The 10,217-nt window shown below is 42.2% G+C and overlaps 1 protein-coding gene and 1 long non-coding RNA gene across 3 annotated transcripts in view; one reads left to right on the top strand and one right to left on the bottom strand.

Moving 5' to 3' along the window:
* The window catches only part of LOC139579785 (uncharacterized), a 98,812-nt gene that overhangs the window by 24,008 nt on the left and 64,587 nt on the right, over nt 1-10,217 (bottom strand). The window lies entirely within an intron of this gene.
* The window catches only part of LOC139576248 (DNA polymerase delta catalytic subunit-like), a 40,362-nt gene continuing 31,680 nt past the window's right edge, over nt 1,536-10,217 (top strand). For both annotated transcript variants that reach the window (XM_071402120.1, XM_071402218.1), the window contains exons 1-8: nt 1,536-1,642; nt 5,345-5,536; nt 5,885-5,998; nt 6,251-6,391; nt 8,029-8,154; nt 8,451-8,619; nt 9,539-9,653; nt 9,735-9,864. In XM_071402120.1, the coding sequence (XP_071258221.1) occupies nt 5,350-5,536; nt 5,885-5,998; nt 6,251-6,391; nt 8,029-8,154; nt 8,451-8,619; nt 9,539-9,653; nt 9,735-9,864 (982 nt within the window). In that variant the 5' untranslated portion in view covers nt 1,536-1,642; nt 5,345-5,349. The remainder of the gene's footprint in view (nt 1,643-5,344; nt 5,537-5,884; nt 5,999-6,250; nt 6,392-8,028; nt 8,155-8,450; nt 8,620-9,538; nt 9,654-9,734; nt 9,865-10,217) is intronic.

Here is a 10,217-nt window from a genome sequence, read left to right as displayed (position 1 = left end):
GGTGCCAGGACAACAACTTCTCCCTCAACGTGAATAAGACAAAGGAGATGATTGTGGACTACAGGAAAAAGATGACCGAGCACACCCCCATTCTCATCGACAGGGCTGCAGTGGAGCAGGTTGAGAGCTTCAAGTTCCTTGGTGTCCACATCACCAACAAAGTAACATGGTCCAAGCACACCAAGACAGTCGTGAAGAGGGCACGACAAAACCTATTCCCCTTCAGGAGACTGAAAAGATTTGGCATGGGTCCTCAGATCCTCAAAAGGTTTTACAGCTGCACCATCGAGAGCATCCTGACAGGTTGCATCACTGCCTGGTATGGCAACTGCTCGGCCTCCGACCGCAAGACACTACAGAGGGTAGTGTGAACGGCCCAGTACATCACTGGGGTCAAGCTTCCTGCCATCTAGGACCTCTATACCAGGCAGTGTCCGAGGAAGGCCCTGAAAATTGTCAAGACTCCAGCCACCCTAGTCATAGACTGTTTACTCTGCTACCGCATGGCAAGTGGTATTGGAGCGCCAAGTCTAGGTCCAAGAGGCTTCTTAACAGCTTCTACCCCCAAGCCATAAGACTCCTGAACATCTAATCAAATGGCTACCCAAACTATTTGCATTGCCCCCCCCCCCTCATCCTCTTTCACACGGCTGCTACTATCTGTTGTCATCTATGCATATTTACTTTAATAACTCTACCTACATGTACATATTACCTCAACTAATTATTCCGTTTTTTGCAAGCTAATTCCAAGCAATGCAATTGTGTAAATGCTAACGTTGCTAAAAGTAGCAATCAAGAAGACATTTCAGAATATCAATCAAGTTAGAGTAGGCAAGGTAGGTTTAGAAAATCAAGTAATAACTAAATGTATCGAATAAGACTCAAATTCCTTTAACTCTTTTACCTAGATTTGATCAGAGATGCAGAGAAGAATATTTAGTTTCTTTTAAAAAAGAACCACCAGTCAGGAGGAAACAGACAGCTTAAGAGGTATGCTTAGATATGCAGAACATTTGAGATATTCTTTTACACAGAATTAAGTATGATTATGACTCTAGATTGCAGGAAAAAGCTGTTTGAGGTGCCCTCCGCACCACCCCCCCAGCCATCTTCACGTACTTTGTGCCCCCTCAGATTATTGGGGTGCATGATGCACCTGCACACACACACACAGGCCTGATATATAACCCTTTAGTAGCCCGTAACGATAAATACATTACAGTGAACCACATTGCTTGTTAACAATATAATAATTGGAATAAAGATCTATTTCATCTATTGGGTTAGGTTATTAGCTCATAGAGATACAATATAAGTGTTTTATACGTCATTAAAATACATATTAAAGTCTATTTTCTGTGATTAGACTTCAAACTGAATGTCACTACAATATAAACATATTGTTATGATAGCTATCTAACACAGCTCACACAGAGTTTTCGGTCTCTGAGCCACACCAAATATGGCCGCTGCCTCCATCCCTTTTTTCAGCCACGGGTTTCCGCTCTATTGACCAATCACCACGTGCGCTGTGGAAATCCTCCGCTCTTTCCGGGGGTGGAAGTTCACGAATTAAACGCACAAGTGGCGGGAGTTGTTGTCAAGTAGAATCTGATCGAAGTCACCACATTGAACAAAGGTAGCTACAACATTTTATTACCAAGTAGCGAGAGCTAGCTAACGATGTCACATATGTCCGATTGCCAAATACATGCGGATGAAGAATCATTTGTTTCTTTGTAACTAGCTATTTACAATTGAAACAGGGCTAGCTAGTTAGCTATAGCTAACTTGCAGGCGTGTTGTTGTTCAACGACGTTGAGAAGTTCACATTGAAGCAAATAAACACCTAAACGGCGGCGTGTAACTATTAATATTGATAGCTACTTACTAATGATGCCTGCTCGTCTTCCAAATGTGACCAGTAGTTACCAGTGTCTCAACTTCATCAGCGGATAGCTAGCTATGAAGTTGGAAAGTGATATTTGGATTCGGTTATTGTTTGAGTTTATTTTATTTTTACAGGGACAGTGCACATTAATCAACGTTTCAGTAAAAGTGCCGGTTTTAGCCAGCCGGCTAATTTTCAACCGCAGTCCCTGGGCAGGTTATTAAAAACAATTACAATACAGACAATAGCAACATAGAACAAGACATAGCATACAGACATAGCAACATAGGACAAGCAAGACGTAGCATACAGACAGAGCAACATAGAACAAAAAAACAACAAAACAAAAACAAATTGTAGCTAGGTAACGTTAGCTGTTAAAGGCACAGTCCTTCATTCGTGTTTCAGCCAAACGGCAGTCCTGCCACTGGGTTTCCTATAGTTAGTGGTGTAAAATACTTTAAGTAAACTACTTAAGTCGTTTTTTTTTGGTTAGTTCCTATTTATATTTGACAACTTTTACTTTTACTCCACTACATTCCTTAAAAATTATTGTGCTTTTTACTCCATACATTTTCCCTGACACTCAAAAGTACTCGTTACATTTTGACTGTTTAGCAGGACAGGAGAATTGTCAAATTCACGCACTTATCAAGCAAACATCCCAGGTCATCCCTACTGCCTCTGATCTGGCGAACTCACTAAACATAAATGGTTCGTTTGTAAATTATTTCTGAGTGTTGAACTGTGCCCGTGGCTATTTGTAAATTAAAAAAACAATAACACCGTGTGGTCTGGTTTGCTTAATATTAGACATTTTAAATGATTTCTACTTTTGATACCTAAGTACATTTTATCAATTACATTTGCTTTTGATACTTATGTATATTTAAACCAAATACTCTGACTGTTACTCAAGTAGTATTATTACTGGGTGACTCACTTTTATTTGAGTATTTTCTTTTAAGGTATCTTTACTTTCACTCAAGTATGACAATGTTTTACTTTCTCCACCACTGTAGTTAGTTCACAGGAATAGCCAGGGCTGGATACACGTAGGTAACTTTGTAAAAATGAGGGAGCTACTGAAGCTAGCTAGGTAATACTCAACTTCATAGATGGAGCTATGAACCTAACAAGTCCCAGTCTACATGAGATCAGAATGATAGCTAGTTTGACACATATTTTGAAGCTATAGCTACATTGTTTACAAAGACATTGTAACAACCTTATATTTTTGATTATGGTGGGGTAAGACCGTTCTACTAAACTCATGAGGCATTTCAAGAATCATTGGGCATTGAAATGAAGTGGCCTAAAGATTGAATTTTATGAGGGTAGCTGGCAAGCAAGCTAACACTACAACCTTCACTGTCCACCCGAGTGATGCCCAGGCAGCCACTGCGCTAGAAAGCTCACCATAGCTACATCAGCTACAGTTGAAGTCGGAAGTGTACATTCACTTAGGTTGGAGTCATTAAAACTCGATTTTCAACCACTCCACAAATTTCTTGTTAACAAACTATCGTTTTGGCAAGTCGGTTAGGACATCTACTTCGTGTATGAAGCAAGTGATTTTTCCAACAATTGATACATACAGATTATTTCACTATTAATTATCTATCACAATTCCAGTGGGTCAGAAGTTTACATACACTAAGGTGACTGTGCCTTTCAACAGCTTGGAAAATTCCAGAAAAATGATGTCATGCCTTTAGAAGCTTCTGATAGGCTAATTGACATCATTTAAGTCAACTGGAGGTGTACCTGTGGATGTATTTCAAGGCCTACCTTCAAACTCAGTGTACCTTTGCTTGACATCATGGGGAAATCAAAAGTAGTCAGCCAAGACCTCAGATTTTTTTTTTTTTTTAGCCCTCCACAAGTCTGGTTCATTCTTGGGAGCAATTTCCAAATGCCTGAAGGTACCACGTTCACCTGTACAAACAATAGTATGTAAGTATAAACACCATGGGACCACGCAGCCGTCATACCGCTCAGGAAGAAGACGCGTTCTGTCTCCTAGAGATGAACGTACTTTGGTGCGAAAAGTCCAAATCAATCCCAGAACAACAGCAAAGGACCTTGTGAAGATGCTGGAGGAAACAGGTACAAAAGTATCTATATCCACAGTTTAGCGAGTCCTATATTGACATAATCTGAAAGGCTGCTTAGCAAGGAAGAAGCCACTGCTCCAAAACCGCCATAAAAAAGCCAGACTACGGTTTGCAACTGCACATAGGGACAAAGATCATACTTTTTGGAGAAGTGTCCTCTGGTCTGATGAAACAAAAATAGAACTGTTTGGCCATAAGGACCATTGTTATGTTTGGAGGAATAAGAGGGAGGCTTGCAAGTTGAAGAACACCATCCCAACCGTGAAGCACGGTGGTGGCAGCATCATGTTGTGGGGGTGCTTTGCTGCAGGAGGGACTGGTGCACTTCACAAAATAGATGGCATCATGAGGAAGGAACATTATGTGAATATATTGAAGCAACATCTCAAGACATCAGTCAGGAAGTTAAAGCTTGGTCGCAAATGTGTCTTCCAAATGGACAATGACCCCAAGCATACTTTCAAAGTTGTGGCAAAATGGCTTAAGGACAACAAAGTCGAGGTATTGGAGTGGCCATCACAAAGCCCTGACCTCAATCGTATAGAAAATTTGTGGGCAGATCTCAAAAAGTGTATGCGAGCAAGGAGGCCTACAAACCCGAGTTATACCAGCTCTGTCAGGAGGAATGGGCCAAAATTCACCCAACTTATTGTGGGAAGCTTGTGGAAGGCTACCTGAAAAGTTTGACCCAAATTAAACAATTTAAAGGCAATGCTACCAATTACTAATTGAGTGTATGTAAACTTCTGACCCACTGGGAATGTGATGAAAGAAATAAAAGCTGAAATCATTCTCTACTATTATTCTGACATTTTACATTCTTAAAATGAAGTGGTGATCCTAACTGACCTAAGACAGGGATTTTTTACTCTGATTAAATGTCATGAGAAACTGAGTTGAAATGTATTTGGCTAAAGGTCTATGTAAACTTCCGACTTCAACTGTATAATCAAAGTGGCCAGATGACAGTGAATTATATAAATCAGAATGAAATAGGCCTGGCTATATAATATACATGCAATTTAACTAACGTTTTTATCCAAAGTGACTTACGGTAGTGGGTCCATTTTTTTATGGATGGCCGTAGCGGTAATCAAACCCACGACCTGATGGTGTCAGCGCCATGCTCTACCAGCTGAACCAGTTGTAGCCTATTTGGTTCAATAGAATACACTAGAATGACTTAAATTTCCCAGAAGGAACTTAAGTTGTTGCAAATCAGATAGGATAAATATATAGTACTAAATATATAAAAAACATTCACACATGACAGATACAAATGCTTACAAGGTGTGTAAAGTACTAATCGTTGGTCCACTGATGTCTCCTGTAGGACACATGGATGCTAAAAGGCGGAGTAGCGGTCCGCCGAGGGGCGGGGCGTCCCAGGCCAAGCGTGGTAAAACTGGCGGGGATTGGGAAGACAGCCCGTCGATCTTCGAGGAGGAACTCGCCCTGTTCGAAGAAGCCGATATGGAGGCGGAGGAGAGGGAAGGACAGGCGGGGCATGACGTCATCCCTGTTGGTGAGAGGATGAGAGGAGAGCGCATGGTGATGTGCATTGTGCAGGCTTTAGTCTTACCAGGGATTCCTATTGTCTGGAATGACTGAAATGTTTAGGATTTCTGCCATTTGACTAGCCTGAAATCCAGAACCTGTTTAAAACCATCATTCCACTCCATGTAGGCCAACTACATGTTTAGCATGACAAGGAGTGGAATGATAACTCAAACACACTGGTACCCAGGCTACCATTTGACGCTGGTGGTGGAGAGTTTCATTCATTTTTCACCAACCTGCCTCTTTAACATCACACTGACTGACCAATCTCCTGTCTTCTGCATGTGACCCCTGACCCTTGACCCGGTTGCAGGTGACCTGTTCTCTGCTGACCTCAACCCCCGATGGCGTCGGCCGCAGGCCGCCCCTCTTAACCCGGACTCTGACACCCTGGTCTTCCAACAGATCGACCTCGACTACTATTTAGGTATGCTATGTCACAGTCAACTTCTGTTGCAATAAAGCTCAGGGATGCGGCTGGAGAAATGTAACCACTCTCAACATCATAGATGGATATGTAAAGGCAATGCCTGACAGTCCATGGGACCAACATGTTAGTTTTAGTTGAAGCATATTTAGGCTGCTAGAGACTTTTAAAGGCCATTTTTATGTCACGTTTTAAAGCAGGAGTGCGAGTCATGACACCAACCTAAACTGTTTGTGATGGTCTGTTCAACAGGGGCTGTTGTGGCTGGCATGCCAGGTCAGTCTCAGGGGAATGTACCAATAATCCGCATGTTCGGGGTGACTGACAGCGGGAACAGTGTGTGCTGCCACGTGCACGGCTTTGCCCCCTATTTCTACATCCCTGCCCCCAATGGTGAGTTTTCTCTGAAAATGAGTAATATAATGATACGCAACATTACTCTACATATCAGACCTATTAGTGTGAGCTAAGCATGGTGATACGCAACGTTACTCTATATATCAGACCTATTAGTGTGAGCTAAGCATGGTGATACGCAACGTTACTCTACATATCAGACCTATTAGTGTGAGCTAAGCATGGTGATACGCAACATTACTCTATATATCAGACCTATTAGTGTGAGCTAAGCATGGTGATACACAACGTTACTCTACATATCAGACCTATTAGTGTGAGCTAAGCATGGTGATACACAACGTTACTCTACATATCAGACCTATTAGTGTGAGATAAGCATGGTGATACGCAACATTACTCTACATATCAGACCTATTAGTGTGAGCTAAGCATGGTGATACGCAACGTTACTCTATATATCAGACCTATTAGTGTGAGCTAAGCATGGTGATACGCAACGTTACTCTACATATCAGACCTATTAGTGTGAGCTAAGCATGGTGATACACAACGTTACGCTACATATCAGACCTATTAGTGTGAGCTAAGCATGGTGATACACAACGTTACTCTATATATCAGACCTATTAGTGTGAGCTAAGCATGGTGATACGCAACGTTACTCTACATATCAGACCTATTAGTGTGAGCTAAGCATGGTGATACACAACGTTACGCTACATATCAGACCTATTAGTGTGAGCTAAGCATGGTGATACGCAACGTTACTCTAAATATCAGACCTATTAGTGTGAGCTAAGCATGGTGATACGCAACGTTACTCTACATATCAGACCTATTAGTGTGAGCTAAGCATGGTGATACGCAACGTTACTCTATATATCAGACCTATTAGTGTGAGATAAGCATGGTGATACGCAACGTTACTCTACATATCAGACCTATTAGTGTGAGCTAAGCATGGTGATACACACCGTTACTCTATATATCAGACCTATTAGTGTGAGCTAAGCATGGTGATACACACCGTTACTCTATATATCAGACCTATTAGTGTGAGCTAAGCATGGTGATACGCAACGTTACTCTACATATCAGACCTATTAGTGTGAGCTAAGCATGGTGATACGCAACGTTACTCTAAATATCAGACCTATTAGTGTGAGCTAAGCATGGTGATACACACCGTTACTCTATATATCAGACCTATTAGTGTGAGCTAAGCATGGTGATACACACCGTTACTCTATATATCAGACCTATTAGTGTGAGCTAAGCATGGTGATACACAACGTTACTCTATATAACAGACCTATTAGTGTGAGCTAAGCATGGTGATACGCAACGTTACTCTACATATCAGACCTATTAGTGTGAGCTAAGCATGGTGATACACACCGTTACTCTACATATCAGACCTATTAGTGTGAGCTAAGCATGGCATGAACGTGTGAGAGGTGTGTTCTAGGCATCACAGTAGTAATGTCCTGGTCACTTTAACAAGCAGAAGGCTATATTATTATTTAGGACTACATCTGATGGCCAACCACAAACCACATGAAAATAATGGCTTTAATATTGTCCACCGAGTCGGTGGCAATATCAAACAATATCAAATTCATCCACCCCTTTTCTCTCTCACTTTCCCCCTCCCTTCCTCTCTGTCTCAGGGTTCACCAGTGATCACTTGAGTGAGTTCAAAAGGGAGCTTAACTCTGCTGTGCTGAAGGACATGCGCTCCAACAAGGACAACATGTCGGTCACTGTGCTGGCGGTGGACATCACACGCAAAGAAAGTAGGTATAGTGCTCATGTCTGGTCTAATGGTGGCACTGCAATAGGCTAGTGGTGGGACTGCTGACTCCTGGATACACACAGGGTGCGTTCCAGTAGTCATTTGAGGCAAAGGAAAGTTCAGAATGTTAACATGGACATTTTTTGAACAGGTAGCAAAGAAAGGATGCAGAGGAGTATCCTGTGTGTTAACAGTTGAACTGTTGTTTTTGGTTGTGTGTGTGTGGTAGCTTGTAGTGCTGTGGTGTTGACTAGGCTGACAGGGTAGTTGATAACTTCCTCCCCATCTCTCCTCCAGGTATGTATGGTTACCATGGGAAACGGATTGCGGACTTCCTGTGCATCACCATGGCAATGCCTCGTCTGATTGCCCCGGCGAAGAGGCTCCTGGAACAGGGATTTAAGTTTGGACCTTTCCCCATTCAGAGCTTCTCTTCCTACGAGGCTAACATCGACTTTGAGATCAGGTGTGTGTGTGTGTGTGTGTGTGTGTGTGTGTGTGTGTGTGTGTGTGTGTGTGTGTGTGTGTGTGTGTGTGTGTGTGTGTGTGTGTGTGTGTGTGTGTGTGTGTGTGTGTGTGAGGGAGGGAGAAAAGTAAAAAAAGAAGCAGTCCTGGTTTTCTCTTGACATTTTAACCCAGTTCATTCCCTAAACTGCCAGGCCTCGCTGACCCCCCTTACTGCCTCAACGAGCTGGAACACTCTGACAGTCTAATAAATACAGTTCATATATGCTATCGAAAAAATGATCACTTGGTTGTGTTTATGACGCTCTTGAGTAACATTAGAATACAGAATGTATTTCATTTCAAAGAACCCAATATCATTGTCATTAGTTTATGTTACTGTAGGCCATCTGTTGCAGCGTGCGCACGTGTGGAGGGCATGAATCAGGGTTTATTCTTGTAGAAAGTTTTATTTTGAAATACTGTCAATCTTTTAATTTTTGAGAGTTAATTCACAATGGTAAGTGTGTTGGACGCCTCCGAATGTGCTCTTTCTGATCCTGTATAGAAATCAAAACGTCCTACCTGCGTGTGACTCGAGGAGGATTTGAAAAGTCACTTTATGGCGCTCAGTGAAACAAAATGGCGTGTCCTCCTGAAACTGCTTCTACCACTAATGAAATAGACTTATTTAGGATGAGTCTAGGAAGTAGTGTTGTGCAGGACTTTAAAAGGAGATGAACATGTTTCATTGATACGCAGCTAAAATGACTTCCTCAGGGCTTCCAGTGTTAAACTTTATAAACCAATTATTTTGACCTTTTAGGGAGAAATGTATTTTCAACCAAATTCACACAGTAAGCAGTTGTATTTCATTAGAATGAAGAAATGATTTTGTACACATTTTGATAAATGAGGTCCGCTGTGTCCCGGGGCGCTAGGTTTATGGTGGACAGTGATGTGGTGGGTTGCTGCTGGATTGAGCTGCCCAAAGGGAAGTACCGGGTGAGGGAGGAGAGGAAGTTGGGGGAGACGGATGCTATCTACCCAGGCAAGGTAAGAGAATAGAGACCTCTGGGCCTTTACACACCCAGGGGGTGTTCCAGAGTTACAACACCCCCCCCTCCTCTCTCCTAGGTGTCTCTGTGTCAGTATGAGGTTGATGTGGGATGGACCCAGCTGATCAGTCACCCAGCAGAGGGAGAGTACCAGAGGATCGCTCCTCTCAGGGTTCTCAGCTTTGACATTGAGTGTGCTGGAAGAAAAGGTTTGTGCTCTGTACTGCATTGTACTGTATTGTACTATATTATACTGCATTGTACTGATTGTGTGTCTGTGGACTGGAGAGACTGTATTTACTGGCTTGTCCTCTGGCTCCTGTTGGCAGAGTCATGTATTTAGAGAGTTGGGACATTGAGGTTTCTGCATTATGATGCATTTACATGACTCTGCAACATTCTATGACAGCCATGTTAACTCTTCATTTACATGACTCTACAACATTCTATGACAGCCATGTTAGATCTTCATTTACATGACACTACAACATTCTATGACAGCCATGTTAGCTCTTCATTTACATGACACTACAACATTCTATGACAGCCATGTTAACTCTTC

Source organism: Salvelinus alpinus, chromosome 1 (genome assembly GCF_045679555.1).
Source record: "Salvelinus alpinus chromosome 1, SLU_Salpinus.1, whole genome shotgun sequence".
In the NCBI taxonomy this organism is placed as follows: domain Eukaryota; kingdom Metazoa; phylum Chordata; class Actinopteri; order Salmoniformes; family Salmonidae; genus Salvelinus; species Salvelinus alpinus.
This window is presented reverse-complemented; position numbering and strand designations above follow the sequence as displayed.